The sequence below is a fragment of the Oncorhynchus mykiss genome, chromosome 3 (assembly GCF_013265735.2).
Source record: "Oncorhynchus mykiss isolate Arlee chromosome 3, USDA_OmykA_1.1, whole genome shotgun sequence".
Lineage (NCBI taxonomy): Eukaryota > Metazoa > Chordata > Actinopteri > Salmoniformes > Salmonidae > Oncorhynchus > Oncorhynchus mykiss.
Genome location: NC_048567.1, coordinates 55,371,670 through 55,388,866, shown reverse-complemented (window position 1 = coordinate 55,388,866; position 17,197 = coordinate 55,371,670). Strand labels below are relative to the sequence as shown.

The 17,197-nt window shown below is 44.2% G+C and overlaps 2 protein-coding genes and 1 pseudogene across 2 annotated transcripts; 1 reads left to right on the top strand and 2 right to left on the bottom strand.

The window, feature by feature from the left end:
* Positions 1 to 144: 144 nt before the first annotated feature.
* On the bottom strand, positions 145 to 8,196 carry lcmt2 (leucine carboxyl methyltransferase 2). Its single transcript, XM_036964963.1, is given in 11 exon segments — positions 145 to 277; positions 279 to 328; positions 560 to 567; positions 1,915 to 1,950; positions 1,953 to 1,995; positions 2,031 to 2,143; positions 2,416 to 2,608; positions 2,853 to 3,184; positions 3,303 to 3,355; positions 3,357 to 3,453; positions 8,181 to 8,196. Coding segments are annotated over 11 exon segments (1,074 nt in total).
* On the top strand, positions 6,706 to 12,952 carry LOC110520232 (ras-related protein Rab-5B). The gene is made up of 6 exons (XM_021597399.2): positions 6,706 to 6,847; positions 8,099 to 8,357; positions 8,968 to 9,119; positions 9,323 to 9,445; positions 9,578 to 9,671; positions 9,872 to 12,952. The coding sequence occupies exons 2-6, from the start codon at positions 8,195 to 8,197 to the stop codon at positions 9,994 to 9,996; spliced, it is 657 nt and encodes a 218-aa protein (XP_021453074.1). The 5' UTR covers positions 6,706 to 6,847; positions 8,099 to 8,194; the 3' UTR covers positions 9,997 to 12,952.
* A 1,056-nt stretch (positions 12,953 to 14,008) lies between these two features.
* On the bottom strand, positions 14,009 to 17,108 carry LOC110520231 (annotated as a pseudogene).
* Between the last annotated feature and the right edge of the window lie 89 nt (positions 17,109 to 17,197).

Below are 17,197 nucleotides of genomic sequence, written 5' to 3'. Positions count from 1 at the left end.
ACAATGTCATCATGACAGATGCCAAGATATCTTAATGATGCATAACAGCTCCAGTGCCAGAAATTTACCCAGCTTTCCATTACCAAGTCGTTACTTTACAAAAATGTCCTCACAAAGAATTCTTCTAGCGACCATGTCTCATAGTTATAGAACAGGTTTCAGGTCTACACTGATGGGGTGAGGGTTGTGATGAGTCACAACAGAGAAGCAGTTTCCTTCCCCACCAATCAGAGCCATCGTTGTCGACTGGTCAGAGTCGCCCAGGAGAGCCGAGCAGAAGGAGTGCCGAGCAGAAGGAGTGCAGCATGAGAGGCCAGGGTACAGCAGACTAGAAGTGTAGAGCAGAGAGAGATGACATTTGGCACTCAGTGAATACATTTTTAATTTATGTATTCAATGTACAGTGTGTGTGTACATTGAATCCATTTTGTTTGTGTTGTCTATGACCTTGTGTGCACTACAGTGAATATATATATGGATGTAATATAACTGGTCAAAGCCTACAGTACTCAGCATCCAGGCTGAGCGCCACACTGCCCCTTTTGGTCAGATCTGTAACAGCAACCCCTGGCACACCAACATCATCCAATCACCAATCACATGGACACTGTGGGAATATCTGGAGCAAACATAGGATGGTGCCCGTGTTTGAACAACCCTTTGACTTAGCAGCACAATATCCTGGGCACATTTAGAGGAGGACTACATTGTCTGTAACAACTATCCATTAACTCACTCAATGTTAAACAACATGGAAAACGTCAGCCACTAGACTGTTTTCCTGTATCTGAGTTGTTGAAGCTCCACATCTGGACACTAGAGGGGGTTGGAGGTGTAGTCTCTCCCAGCAGAAGCCTGTGGTGGTGGGCCTCAGTAAGACTGTTTCCCCCAGTAGAACACTTTCTCTTACCCAACCATCCACAGATCACATCCACAGATCACTGCCCCTCCTTCATATGGACAGACTTAATGGGAGAAGTGAGGCTCAGCCCTCTATAGGAATCTGCAAAAACACATAGTCAAAGTTCTGTGGGTATTGTATTTATTTGTTGTTGGCGGGCTATGTTCCCCACAGCTGGATAATGCAGGAGGTGATAATATAATGAACAGCAAAGTTTTAAAAACACCTCAGTCCAACACTGGCCATCAAGACAAAGGAAGTGGGCATCAAAAGTTCTGCCTCTGCCTCCAAACACGAACAGGAAGTTCTGACCTCTGAGGAAGAGATCGGAGAAGGCTGTTGAGGCATGATTCCTGCTGAAAACTGAAAAACATGATTTTCTGTGTTTTATATATATATATTTCCACACTATGAGGTCAGAATAACACACACTGGTTGAATCAACGTTGTTTCCACGTCATTTCAATGAAATTATGTTGAACCAATGTGGAATAGACATTGAATTGACGTCTGTGCCCAGTGGGTAACAGCTGTTTGAAAAGACTGCCTGAAATTTCAGCCTGTTTAGTGGAATGGCGTTTTGGCCTGCCTGGCGAAATTAGTTGATAGACCAATAAGAAAGAGAGTTCCAAACCTCTCTGCCAATAATCACTAGTTTTCTGTTTTCTCCTCCCCACTCAAGGCCACTCCTAGCAAAATTCTTTCTTGAGAAATTGCTCTTTTTTTTACATTTATTTAACAAGGCAAGTCAGTTAAGAACAAATTCTTATTTTCAATGACGGCCTGGGAACAGTGAACTGCCTGTTCAGGGGCAGAACGACAGATTTGTACCTTGTCAGCTCGGGGGTTTGAACTCGCAACCTTCCGGTTACTAGTCCAACGCTCTAACCACTAGGCCACACTGCTGTCCTTTTAACTGAAAACAGTCACAGTAAGGTTACCCAGAAGTGATTTGATATTGAGATAAAAATGGCTGCATTGGACCTTTAAGATCAGTGTTCAAGAGTACTCACCCATGGTCAGAGTGTGCCTCCATCTTGGTTGAGGCGGTTGCCACTACACGTCATTTTCTTCAAGGATAGCCTCACTGATGCCTGGCCGTCAGGGGCAACGGGGTCAGGCAGGTTACATTGTCATAGGTCACTCTGAGGAGGGTTCTGATTGGGTTGAGTGGGGAGGAGCGGCCACCAAACACAGCTCCCCGCCCAGGCACAGATGTTACTGTGTGATACAGTATGACACCTGGGAGGAGAACAGAACCTGACCAGGAACAGATGTTACTGTGTGATACAGTATGACACCTGGGAGGAGAACAGAACCTGACCAGGAACAGATGTTACTGTGTGATACAGTATGACACCTGGGAGGAGAACAGAACCTGACCAGGAACAACTCCGGGTTCTATAGCCTATATCTAGAACCCAGAATATTTCCTAGTCAGAACAAACACAGTTTTTGTTGGAAAACTCAATGCCCTAATAGTACCATTGACCAAATCCATTGAACCCTCTTACCCCAGTCATTGGATGATTTCACACAGGCACATCTCCAGCCACCCTTGGCTCTGATGAGGACCCTGGCTGTAGTATCCTCTCTACCCCCCCAGCCTGAGCCCCCACTGAGCAGCACCAGCCCAGGACCCAGGGGCATCCCCAGACCCTCCACACACATCTCCCCAACCACGGGCCTCACAGCCAGGGGAGGCGGCTCAGCCAGGGGTAGACACAGAGGAGGACACGCCAGACATCCAGTATTCTCTGTGATGACACTGGCATTAGTGTTCAATAAATGAAAAGACAGAATGGAGGAATAAATGGTTGCAGGGAAATTGGAAAGATGTTCAAAATAAAATGTTTGTGTTTGTGTGTAGTGTATATCTTTGATGGGGAGGTTGATGGCTAGTGAGTTGAAACAAAAGTCAACCGCAGGATTCTAGATTAGAGTAACTCACCTCAAACGCATCGAATGGTTCCAGGCTCTCTACTCCGCGTGTCTCCTTCTGTGGTATCAGACCCAGGTAGAACTCATTCATATCCAGACACTGTTCCCAACCATGTAGACAACACTCAGCCCACACACTTAACAACACTTATTTAACAGAGGTAGAGTACATTTATATGGCTGCTTTAGGTAGCAGCAGTAGCTTTCAGTCGTGCATGACTCGACCAAAGGGGTTGTGGGGGCTGATCTATTCGTACATCACAAATGGCAACTTGGGGAGGAGCCTTGCAGCCCAGCCAATAACAGCATCCGACCAGGGTCAAGAGAAAAAGTACAATAACACTTAATTCTAACATGGATACCAGGTATCCACCACCCTTACACACAGACACACATAAACAAACCAACAAACAAAAGCATGCACACGCATGCGCACGCACACATTCCACTCCATTCTCACACTGTGTCTCCGTGTAGGTGAGCACCACTTCAGACAATAGCAGGGTAGGGGAACTCTAGATCAGCCCCACTAAGAGACTCTTCCACTTGGGGCTTCTCTCTCACATTCACCCCTAGCAGATGGTACTGACCACCATGAATGTAAACAGGGTCTGGATACACATGCAGTTGTTCGATGTATCACAGGCCAGCACTCGGCATAGTGTTCACACTGTGTGTGTGTGTGTGTGTGTGTGTGTGTGTGTGTGTGTATGTGTGTGTGTGTGTGTGTGTGTGTGTGTGTGTGTGTGTGTGTGTCCATGCATGCATGCATGTGTTTATTTGTGTCTAGTGTAATACATAGTGTACCTGTGGGTTAGGATGAAAGGGTATCCAGCCACTATTCAGCTGAGTGTTGTTATTGATAAGAGCAGCTTTGCGCCAGGAAGTCCTGTTCGAACACCACCAACCCCGCCAGAGGCAGGTTAGCGTTTTTATTCATTAATTTTGTTCTGGAGGCAGATCTGCCCCAAGGCAGAAATTATGCGATTGGTTTCCCCAATGGTGAGGGTGGAGCTTACATTTCAAATGGGCTGCATGCTCTGAGAGGACATTTGACCAGCGCTTGTCCCTAACCCTGACCTTAACCATAACCCTTAACTAACCTTAATCTTTACCCTTACCTTAACCATTTTGCATTTCAACTTCAATGGGGTGACTTCAGAGTTGGTCGTCACTAGCTTCCACAGCCACAAAGTCATAATTAAAACGTAGGCCTAATAATAAAACAGATGCATTTGCCGTTGGTAAGAAGCACCCGGGGAGCAGTGGGTTAACTGCCTTGCTCAGGGGAAGAACGACAGATATTTACCTTGTCAGCTCGAGGAATCAATCCAGCAACCTTCTGGTTACTGGCCCAACACTCTAACCACTAGGCTACCTGCCGCCCCAGTCACTGCAACAGATTAAAACATTCTGCCCTCAACTCTACAGAAACGTGATCAAATCTGATATTCTGCTTCTCTAAGAAACGGACATGGCCAAGTTCCAACATTTCCAAATCATACAGCAAATGAGGGTGTTTTTGTTCCCATAAAAGGTAATTGGAGGGTATTTTCCAAGCTGGGGTGTTGCGCACAAATATAACATGGCTCTGATTTATCAATAAAAGCATGCCTATATATTGTGTGCGACAGTTTGTTAAATCCTAATAATTTCTGGTGCACACAAATCCTTGAATCTCCACATATGGCAGAATTTAGTAAGAAATGTACACCCGGTTGATAAATGACGGCACTGGAGAGAGAGAAAGTTACCAAGATACCATCTCTAAAGAGAGAGACAAGCGTGTTGTGTATGAACATATCCCCAGCTAGAACCCTTACAATCTTAAAACATGATCTCTACCATTGATGTGGTGGTTAACTATGCTGTCCGTGGTGAATAAAGTAACTCTCCCTATACTTAAAATACTTTAAAAATACTTAAAAATACTTTCTCACAAAATAAAAAAGGTGGGTAAAATACACCACTGATCTCCACTGTATATAAACACTGTATATAAACACTGTATATATAAACACTGGTAAAAGCATTAGTTATGAATAGTCCATTTTGAGATTTGTGGGGGAGCAGAGAGCAGAAAAATGCACTCACCTACCCAGCATGGTACATTACTAGCCTTCATGCACACAGACCTCACCAGTGTCATCAGAAACAAACAACAAACACAATAATAAATTATACATTTTATTTTAAGTGTTTTTCAAGACACCCAAAGTCTCAGTCAACTTTATTGCTTCAGTCAAATCACATCAAACTTTCAAAAAAATGTCAGTCTTTCAGTTCACGCAGACGCTTCAGTTTCATAGTGTTTGGATCAGTATCCTCTCTTAAACGGAGAGAGGGAGGGAGGCAGAGAGAGAGGAAGAGAAGGAGAGGAAGAGAACAGGGGAGACAAATAGACTACCATTGCTGTTCCCTTTTCCTATGATGACGTTATGACTTGCAGTCTGGTGTCTCTTAAGTTTATCTAGTCAAAGTGCAATGGGTCAGAGGAGCATAATACATCCAAACCACAGGAGGTTGGTGGCATCTTAATTGTGGAGGACGTGCTTAGAGTAATAGCTGGAGCGGAATTAGAGGAACGGTATCAGACACATCCAACACATCGTTTCCATGTGCTTGATGCCATTCCATTCGCTCCATTCCAGCCATTATTATAAGCCGTCCCCTCACTTTCACTGATACAAACACTCACAAAGCTTGAAAAGAGAGACACACTTGTTTTAACCCAGACCTCCCACACACTTCCCAAGCCCTGGCCAACCCTGGTCCTGGAGAGCTATATATATATATATTTTTAAATGTAACTAGGCAAGTCAGTTAAGAACAATTTTTTATTTACAATGACGACCTACACCGGCCAAACCTGGAGGACGCTGGTCCAATGGTGCACCGCCCTATGGGCCTCACAATCACAGCCAGTTATGATACAGCCTGGATTCGAACCAGGGTTTCTGTAGTGATGCCTCAAGCACTGAGATGCAGTGCCTTAGACGTCAAGCGTTGTAAGATACATACTGTATCAACATTAACACACCTTATACAGCTTGTCAATGTCTTGATGAGAGGTTGATATGTTGAATCAGGTGTGCTAGTGCTGGGCTGGAACAAAAGCACATTCACAGACAGATCCCTCGGTATGAGGAGAATACACACCAACTCTGACATAAAACGACATATTACACTCTATACAGTACATTGTGAATGAATACCAGTGACATCACAGAATCAGAGGTAATAAACTGGTTTGGAATGCTGCTACAGACTGAACTGTGACCTACAGGGTCACGATCTCATCACCTATTGTGCATTTAGAGAAATAATGTGAGAAGGGAATGAGAGAAGGCGGAGAAGAGGAGAGGAGGAGACTTTTACCTAGGGCTTGGTGTATCAGAGGGTCAGACGGGATGTGTTTCTGATGGACTTTAGTTTGGTCCAGGTGTGTGTGTGTGTGTGTGTGTCTAGCTGACAGACTTTAGTTTGACCTTCTTGGGCGGTTTGTTGGTGTAGATGTGGTATTTATGTTTATTTATTTTCCCTTTTGTATTGTTTATTTTACTTTTGTTTATTATCTATTTCACTTGCTTTGGCAATGTAAACATGTTTCTCATGCCAATAAAGGAACTTTGCCCCCAAGCAGGCAAATCAAACGCTCTCCCTCTTATTGAGGAAAATTTTTGATTACGACCTTTTGGCATTACAAATGTTGTTGTTTTTGTGGCGGGAATGCGCTTCCACAGATGCGGTTTACAAATAAAACTATTTTACTCAATGAAATATGTTGGGGAATTTTTGGGAGAGTGGGCACCTTTGCATGAACTAAAACGTGGAAGAATGCCGTTATCTATCCGTTTAAGAAAATCGAGAATGCGGCACTGACTGCGACTGCGCGAATTTGCAGGAAGCGTTAACAGTCCTTTTACCAGTAGATAAATTGTCAACAGTCAAGACTCAAGACTGGGATCTTAGATCGTTTTAGAGACAGCGCCGATACTGTCACTGGTATGTATTGATGTTTTTCTACTCCCCGTGTGTAGGCTACATGGGACGTGTATCCGCAAGGCAGAAAGAGAAGGGCGTCGAACCAGAGCTGGGGCCGAATTGACTCATCCGCATCAAAATGACTTGGCTACAACGGAGCCCATTCTCTACGGAGACGCACCAATTAACAGATAAAACGGACAATACCTGCATAAATCCTATTCTCCAATGTAAAATAAAAAATAAAGCTAAATGCATAGCAGGTAATTAACAATGGCAAAGCCACATACGTTGATCTCTGGTGGTGAAAGCACAGTCATTCCCCTGATATGACAATGGGTGTGTTCGAGGGCTTAGCCTCATGAAGCCGACAGTAGACGAAAGTCGGCGAGTAAAGTCGGAGGAGATGACAGCCGAAAGTCGGACAATGTAGTGGTATTACAACATTAAGGCTCAGATCAACATGGCAGAGTCAACATAGCTGCTATTGTTTATAAAAGTGTTAATGTATAAATGTCTAAAGAAACTTCTATACCCCCATATCACGCATTCACAAACTGGAAATATAACGTGTGTACAATTCATTGGTTAGAGTGGTCGCAAATATCACTTTTCATTAGTATCCCCTGTAGCTTTAGAATCCGCAAAGTTGGTTCCTGTTTCAGTCACATTCGGCCACGTTTGCGTGGGTGAAACAAAAGCACCCTAATGATTGGTTGACAAATAGTGCCTTCCACAAGGCAGGTGATGCTGCATGGTGTAGTTGGTGAGAAGCAACTGTGGCGACATCAAAAAACGGTATGACCTTTGAGCACATTATTTTTGTAAAGTTCATGCAGTCGACAAGTCGTACATTATTTATAACCATAATGAAACAAACGTTGAAATGACAGCGCTTGGATACATGTGACAGTGGGGAGTGGGAGATCAACACACATCATTAGTGCGAATGACAGACATAACCATTTTGTCCTATCAATTGTACCTGGAATGGTCGACACCGCCACTTGTTTTGACCGTTCCATGATTCCTACGGCGATCTATAATGCAGGCTAGCGCACATCCTCAGCCTGTATTTTATGTCAGTCACCCTAGATGTGTGGATGGGCTTTATTGCAGATCATGTAATAATCTAGTCATACAGATGAAACAATTACCCACCTGTCCAGACTGAATGACACCTGCTGTCATGTGAGCCACTCTTTCCTTTTTCCATTACCAGCAATGCTTTACATAACAGTTCCCTCTATTGTCATTCTCTCTCATCTGCAGACAGAAAGAGAGGAGAGGTGGAGAAAGACTTCACATCCTAGAGATCCCTGTAGTCTAAGCTCCCATCACTGGGAGGCCCCACCCTCCACCGTCACCATGGCTACCAGAGGGAGTGGCCGGCCCAATGGCACGCTGCCCCAGACCAAGATATGCCAGTTTAAACTGGTCCTACTGGGAGACATGGCAGTGGGAAAGTCCAGCCTAGTTCTGCGCTTCGTCAAGGGACAGTTTGATGAGTTCCAGGAGACCACCATCGGAGGTGATGGGGGATGGGGAATAAGGGGAGGGGAGAAGTTGACGGGCACACTGTTGGCCCCAGATCACGACTGGGCAACTCTGTTCAAATCACATCAAACCTTATTTGTCACATGCGCCGAATGCAATTAGTGTAGACCTTTCCGTGAAATTTTTACTTACAAGCCATTAACAAACAGTGCAGTTCAAGAAGAGTTAAGAAAATATTTACCAAGTAGACTAAAGTAAAAAGTAATCAAAAGCAACACAATAACAATAACGAGGCTATATACTGGGGCCACCAGTACCAAGTCAGTGTGCGGGGGTACAGGTTAGTTGAGGTAATTTGTGCATGTAAGTGGGGGTGAAGTGACTATGCATAGATAATAAACAACGAGTAGCAGCAGTGTACAAAAGGGGGGGGTCAATGTAAATTGTCTGGTGGCTTTTTTATGAATTATTCAGCAGTCTTTTGGCTTGGGGGTAGAAGCTGTTGAGGAGCCTTTTTGTCCTTGAGTACCGCAGCGTAAGCACACTGTGCCAGATTTCCTGGATCAAGTTGGGAGGGTTGTCTGAGATGAAAGGACTAAGTTTTACATCATGAGTTATTCATCCTCTCTCTCTCCCTCTCTCAGCTGCGTTCCTGGCCCAGTCTGTGTGTCTAGATGACACTACCGTGAAGTTTGAGATCTGGGACACAGCGGGACAGGAGCGCTACCACAGTCTGGCTCCCATGTACTACCGCGGGGCACAGGCTGCCATCGTGGTCTTTGACATCACCAAGCCGGTAGTCATCAGCACACCACAAAGATGCATGCTCAGAGTTAACTTTAAGAGTAAACAATTAATGTATTGTACTGTATAGAAGCTTTAGCCCTCTCTATCATGTGAACACAGCCATGTTATTTAAATGTTGCACTGTGTCTGACTCCTCTTTCTCACCTCTCCCCTCTGTCCCTCTCCTGTGGTCTCAATTTTGCCCTCCTGTAGGAGACGTTTGAGCGGGCTAAAGCCTGGGTGAAGGAGCTACAGAGGCAGGCTAGCCCCAACATTGTCATCGCTCTGGCAGGCAACAAGGCGGACCTGGCTGAGAAGAGACTAGTGGAGTATGAGGTACTGTACTCAACACGGACTCTTTAAGATGTTAAGGCCTTTACTATACAATGACTTTACCACATTTGAATTCTAACTGGGGATTCCAATACTGATGGATAGCCTTTTCATTATGTGTTGCCTGTCTGACAGGAGGCCCAGACCTATTCTGAAGACACTGGACTTCTCTTCATGGAGACCTCTGCCAAGACTGCCATGAATGTCAACGAACTTTTCCTGGCCATTGGTGAGCTCCCATCTTTTCCCAACAATCTAGAGGGCGACTTCTAGGGATAACAATTTATATTCAAATCAACTATTGGCTTAATAAAAAAGTTTTCCATGACCACATCACATGACCAGGAAAAACTCCAGGGCATAGTTCAAAATAATAATAACAAACATTATTTTTGGCCTCTAACAAAGTGTGTTCCACTATCTCTGCAGCCAAAAAGATGCCCAAAACGGACACCCAGAATCCTACACACGCAGCGCGACACAGGGGAGTGAACTTACAGGATCCTGAAGCCCACAACACCCGATCCTGCTGTGGAGGAGGAGGAGGGAACTAGGACTGCTTCACCGCCATCCTGCCATCCCTGTTCCCAACCTCTGGGGTCGGGCAGGGGGACACCCCCTCCACCCTCCCTCCCATCCACAGACAGACAGACCACTATTGAGAGAAATAGAAAGAGGGGAAGAAAGAAAGAGGGAGTTTGAGTTGGACGGTTGTCTTTTATGAGTATTTGCCTCACCAACCGACGCCAGAGAGAGATTTTGGACAAAGACTGACGGACATGAGGAAGAAAAAGACCGTGAGAGAGTGAATACTTTGTATATTATTGAGCGCTAATCGTGGCTGTTTTACATTTTGTCTGTCTCGTTTAATTTCAATCATGGTTCCATTTGATTATGCAATCGCTGCAGTGTCAGTTCTTGAGTGGCAGAGAGGGAAGAAAGGAGAGATGGAGCAAGGGAGACTGAAGGATGAGGGAATGAAAGAGTGAATGGGATGCAGGTCATACTCCCTCCCTATAGTATTCCCATTTGTGCACCTCACAGAGGGGCAGAGCTGTATTAAATGCCCTCTCATCACCCTCCTCTGGCATGAGCCCCAGACAACCTGGACAACCTTAACCCAACTCTGAAGCCTTGGCCTGTGCCATTCCAGATACTCCCCAGTCCCTACAGATAGAGTAACCCATGTTAGATGGCACAGGTTACCCACAATCCCAAAAGACAAGACGGAGGATAACCACAGTTTATTGCCTCTTCTAATGCCCTTATTTCCTCTGGTGCCCTTTATTTATTCGAATCCCTAGGCTATATTATTATAATTATTACTCCTTAGAGCAGCGGTGTTGTGAAACATCATGCTGCTAGTGCCAGTCTGGTATTATCCAGGCACCTCCTCCTCATTTATCTATCTTCCACGCACAGATGTAGATGTACACTAAAGAACCCAGAGTCCAGTATTTATTTGCTGTTGGGACTGAGTCATGCTCCAGGCCATGTCTGTCTGGCTAGACCTTCACTGGAAACCTTCACTGGAAACCTTCACTGTTTCTAACAATCAATCCACTGTCTAGTGCATAATTGGTGATATCCACAGTCTCTCCTGGTCAGTTTACATCGTCAGCAGAAATGCCTTGCCCCTTGTAGTGATAACTTATAGTTGGTATTGATCTCAAACCCTAGCCTGATCCCAGATCTGTCTCCCTCTGCTCAACAATGACTATAGGAGTTTGCAAGACAGCACAAGCAGATCTGGGACCAGGCTACTCAAACCCCTCTAGACTTGCAGTCCTGTAGGTAGGAAACCAATGCATCTGGTATCTGGCCTGTCATGTTGTGAATGCAAGGGCCATGATCTACATGATATGTTCTGCTGTTCCTCATTTGTCTTGTTTCTTACTGCTTAAGAGTTGATGTCATTGAAAACATTGTAAACAAACGCTTTTAACGTGACTAATGAGCTGATGCTGTTCAAAGCACTGGAGTGAGACGGCAAGCTTTGGTGACAGAGCTACTCAATCTGTTGATGGATTCTGAATTGACCCTTAACCCCTAGACATATTAATGTAGATCTGAACAGATCAGAAAGGTTAATGCTTTATGATAGTTGCTTAACCTGGCCAAATAGGTGGATTATTTTTGCCATATTGCTTCCACCTCTCCAAGATCTACAGGAGTGTCTGGTGTAGGGAAGGATCCATTTGGGATGTGTCCAAGGCTTAGCTAAGAAGAATAAGGCTGCTTACGAGGGGTTTAAAAACAAAACAAGAAGTGCCTACTCCCATTTTCTTCTTTTGTTATTTGTTTTGGGTTTGCTTTGGCGTGTTTGGCAGAAATGTACGTTGTTTTTAATTGAACCTTTATTTTATCAGGGGATCATACTCAGACCAAGGTCTCTTTTACAGATGAGCCCAGAGTGACAGAAAATATACGCAGCAAAATGCAAACAGAAAGAAAAACACACTAGCTAGGTTTCCATCCAATTGGTGACAGATTTATGTGAATATGTGCGTAGGCTGGGCTGGTAGATTATATAATGGGATTATTATGGATGGGAGCAAGAATAATTGTTTTTGTTAAACGGCAGTCAAGCGTCGATTATGTCACCAGAATAAGACCCTCGATATGTATTGGAAAGGAGCATCAAGATCACTATGCGCTTTCACCAACCTGTGAAGTTCATCATATATTATTTCATCTGTAGCCTAATAAACGGCATGGTTTCCCAGAGTCATAGTGGGAGGACAACACACCATATCGTCACGACTCCCAAGTTTACTTCCATATGATGGTTATTATATCAATATTTGGGAATAAAGGTGTTTCCACCACCATTTCTCACATAATTGATTAAGACACAAAAAAGATCCCACCATGTCGAACGAACAAATTCTGTCGGCATTTTATAAAATTGTACCGAAACGACCTGTTTCCATCACAGCTGTCGTGATTTTTTCAATACGGTATATCATAACCCGCAAACAAACGGTCGATGGTTGATTGTTCCACAAATAAGGTGCAAGAAAACTAAAAGCTGATTCACTTAACACAGTAGAGACCAAAGGAATTTCCAGAGTTCGCCATACCAGCTAAAAATTAAAAGTAAAGCATCTCCCTGGACCTCAACAGCTTGTAACCATTAACTCTTTCTGCACAATGTAATTCTGCTCTTTGTACAGTTGTAAGGAGCTCTTCTTGTGAAATGCAGTATATTTTGTCATCTAATTTGATTGAAACTGTTGATTTTACTAACTAGAGTACGTATATCATTACGCTGGAATTAGTCACGAAGGACACCAATCTATGTGATGAGCTCTACTTCATTTCAAAGCTAATTGTTTCATGGGCTGTCCTCATGATTAAGTCACTCATTCATGAACTCTTATTCTATGATCACAGGTTAGTGTAATAATGATGAAGTCCACACGATGTGGGAAAGACTCCCCTCAGCTCCTCTGTAAAGTGTTGTTCAATAAAGATGTGCTATTGCGCCATGTGTGCAGTGAATATGAACTGAGGGCTTGTATCATAAATGGTTTAGTCCAGTTGTGCCACTTGTCTCTGTCATGGGTTAAGCTTGAAATATAGTTTTTCATTTAGGGGGGTGGGGCTTGCAACAAAAAAAAAAAAACACTGGTTTAGGCAGTCACAAAGCACTGCATAAAAATGAACATGGGCCTGATCTCAGCATTTGTACAGGAGTAAAGATGTCATACACAAGGTTCATGTTCAAAATTGATTTGACTATTTAATGCAGGGTTTCCCAAACTGGTCCTGGGGCCCCCCTGGGGGGACGTTTTTTTTTTTTGCCCTAGCACTACACAGCTGATTCAAATAACCAACTTGTCATCAAGCTTTGATTATTTGAATCAGCTATGTAGTGCTAGGGCAAAACCCATAACGTGCACCCAACCAGAGGGCCTCAGGACTGAGTTTGGGAAACACTGATTAGTGTACAAACATAATCATGTTCTTTACACAGGTTAGCATTTTTCATCATGAATCTTGTTCTGGAGGCAGTTCTGCAGAGTGGTCACTAGCTGGCACAGTTACAAAGTCAAAAGTTGATTTTAAACCTAACCTTAACCACACTGCTAACCCTAATGCCTAACCTTAAATGAATACCAAAAAACTAGTTTGAGTTATCATGAATTTCTACAATATAGCTAATTTTGACTTTGCAGTTGGCCCTTCTAGCGGAAATCGCTCAGTTCTGCCTCCAGGGCAAGATTCATGAATAAACATCAACTTGCATTCTTTACATGATATACTTGTTTTATGTTTTGTTTACAACAGCCCTTTTGCAGTTGACCCACACTAGAAAACGACTCAGTAAAATGTCTGAAATCAACATTTGTCCAAAATGTAATTATTTACAAAAACATAAATTAGACTTAAAAACATACATTTCCATCATGGGATTCTCCCCTCTCCCTTTCCTAATAAAACAGCTCTCTGTTGGTTTGCAATCAAGAAGGACAATTGACAGACAATATCAATATAAAAACATCATGAGAATCTTGTATATTTCACAACAGTTCCCACCAAAACTTGGGTCAAGTTCCAGCCCTAGTCCTCACTCTCCTTGTCGTCGACTGCTGTGTAGATGACCTGGTTCCTGCGTTTGATCCTGGAGTTGCTACCCGTACTGCTGTGGTCCCCCTTCTTCCCAATGGTGCGCTTGGGGATCCGGACATGGGGCTCCTCCCCCTCCCCTTCCCCTTCCAGGGGTGAGGAGTGAGAGGGGGTAGGCAGGTTGAGGGACAGGCCAGAGGGAGTAGCGGGGTTTGATTTGGGCTCAAGCATGGACAGGACCATGCGACTGGGGGGGTAGCTCTCCAGAGGCTCCCTGAGTCCCGTCTCTCTCCTGCTTCCCCCGTCTCACCCTCAGGCACCACTGCATCAAGGCCCTCCCCCTTACCCCTTTTCTCTCCTCCCTCCTTCTCCCCCTCTTCTTCCTCTATGGTAATCTCATCAGGGTTGTATGAGCTGGACAGGCCTGAGGTGTCAATAGGGTTCATCCCCACTCTGGACATCATCATCCTCCAGCTCTGGGGCTCCTGTGCCCATCTGTCCCCCGACCTGGGCATAGATGTCTGTGAGGCCCTGGGTGGCACAGAGCTGGGTGGTGTGGGGGTTGGTGCTGTAGCTGGGATGGGGGCCAGGCAGGATCGTAGGCTGGCACAGTCAGGCTGAAGTTGTCTGGGATGGACAGTTCACCTCCCAGTTCACCCACAGCCTCCATCATGGCTGCCTCAGAAGCACTGATGTCCCACCTGGACAACATACAGAAGTAGTTAAGTGTGGGTGTGTAAGTGAGGGGTGGTCTGTAAGTATACAAATGTGTATGTGTGTGAGAGAAGAGGTGTTTAAGTGAGATAGCAGGGTGTGTCATATGTGTGAGAGAGAGAGGAATACAGACAGCGTGAGTATTTGACCTTATGTGCAGGCCGTTGTTCTGTGGAGGGTTCCAGTAGTTAGGGCTAACAGCCAGCAGGCTGTCTTTAAGCCTTCGGATGACCAGCTACTCTGGATCATATTCCAGAACCTGGGATGAGCTTGGCCTGTCTGCTACCTCTACAATCTGAAACACACACCCTACAAGTCAGCATCAACTCAGACATGCACCATAGAAGAAACCTATAGCCCGTACTAGCATAAAACAAGATCTTCAAGCAAGCTGTTTCACAAACCAAGATGAACAGATTCTACATAAATTCAGGAGTAGATTTAATCTGGATCTATGAAACTGGACCATAATCACACACCATCCATGCCACGTGTCATCACCCTCTCTCACCTGTAGAAAGTCCATGTAGGGGAGGCACTTATCCAGTGAGAGGAATTTGGTAGTGCGGAGAGCAGCATCACCATTGGCCTAAAGGGAAAAACAGAGCAGCAATATAACCAGTGCTGCATAGGAAATATCAGTTCCGTGACCTAGCAACACAACAATGACAATCAGGATAAATAAGATATTGGTTTGGGATTATGCAAAAATCCCAGAATCTTAATTCTGATTAATCAGAAAGAATCACATCTCTGAATATCCACAGCAGTCTCTCTACATAACCGTAGTCAGTTCAGCTCACCGGGTGCTGCATAAGGGCAGCAAACTTGCCGTGGAGGTGTGCAGAGAACCAGTAATTAGGCTGCAGATGGGCCAGGAGCACTGCAGCCACAGGACTACCCAGTGTGTTGGACTCTACCTCCTGCCTCAGGAATTTCTTCTTACTCAGTAGCTGCCCCGTGCTTCCATAATGGTAGATCCCATGAGGCCAGTCATGGGTCAGGAAGACATCCACAGGCATCTGGATCTAGTGGCAAAATAGGGGAGGCATGATGACAAATACGATACAATGGGGGGGACATAATATGATATATTAACCTTGTAAGTGGTAGTCACCTGTTTGAGTTTGAAGACATCAATGTTCCTGATGTGGTAAACACTGCGTAGAGTTTCTGGGATATGGAGGGAACTCGTAATGCCCTGTAAAAAAGGACATTGATTCAATGTTAAAGACGGTTGGGCTGCAACACATTTGCAGCGACAGGAGGATATATCTACTAGAGCTTTTTGACCTCACCTTTCCTGTACGCATGCCCTTTGAAGATTCCAGACAAGCCACCTATCCTTACTACTTTGTAGCGCACAACGCCAGCATAACCTGAAGGAACACCACACTGTTATTATTAGATACACAATAACATTTTCAGGCAAGTGAAAACTGCTCCTGAATTGCCTGATGGGCAAGTTGCCTTGAGATGTCAATCTGTGGAACTTGTAATATGCGTGTTAACTTTGTAGCCAAAGTCTAAAGGTAAGGTCTTACCCACCAGTCCTGGAAGTGGTTGGAGGCCTCATGATTCCCCACAATGAAGATGGTCAGGATCAGAGCTGTCTACTCTCCAGAGTAATACCTGCAAGAACCAAAATACAACCATCAGAAATACAACAGATTGTCCCTTAAACTAAAGGAACCATAAGTAGTACTGACAGGGTTGGGTTGAACACACATGGCTGTTGATTCCTATGGCATCTAAATCCATAGAGGCCAACAGATTACAGCAGCTGCCCTTCTATGTACCTTCTGATATACTGTAGCTACAGTAATAGTTTGGTTTGCATAACGAGCTAGGTCGAGGGAAATAAATTAATGATATGATGAGGGAGACAACTACAGAATACAATATAATAAAAGTTAGCATATTTGCTCAATCATTTGTGTTGGTTGTTGTCACTAGCGCAAGAGATCAGCTGTCAATAACTCTCTGGGGTTGTAGACAGGTTGTAGCCTTGTCCTGTCTAAGAGACATGGTCATATCAAAGTATACATTTTTTTCTCACCTTTTGCTATTTTCATTTACGACGTAGCGTGATTATGATTATGTTGGTTTGTTCCGCTCATCTCAACCAAAACGTATGAATCGAAAAAAAAATCCCACCTCAGCCTAGTTTGCCCAGAGCGCATGCGCACACCACATCCACCAAAGTAAATCGAGCGATGGCGTCATAGGTTGCACTTTCCACAATCAAAATAATTTACAAAAAAAAACATCCGTACATTATCCCGAAACGTTGTAATTCGGACTACCACCACTTCTTTATGAATAAAACATATTTATATATGAACATAAATGCTTATAATAATCATATGTTTGTCGAATCACCCAAACTTCAATTTCAAATGATCTGCGCGTTTAGAACCAAAATGTACCTAATTGACTTGATTCACAAATTGACATTCGAGCAATGTA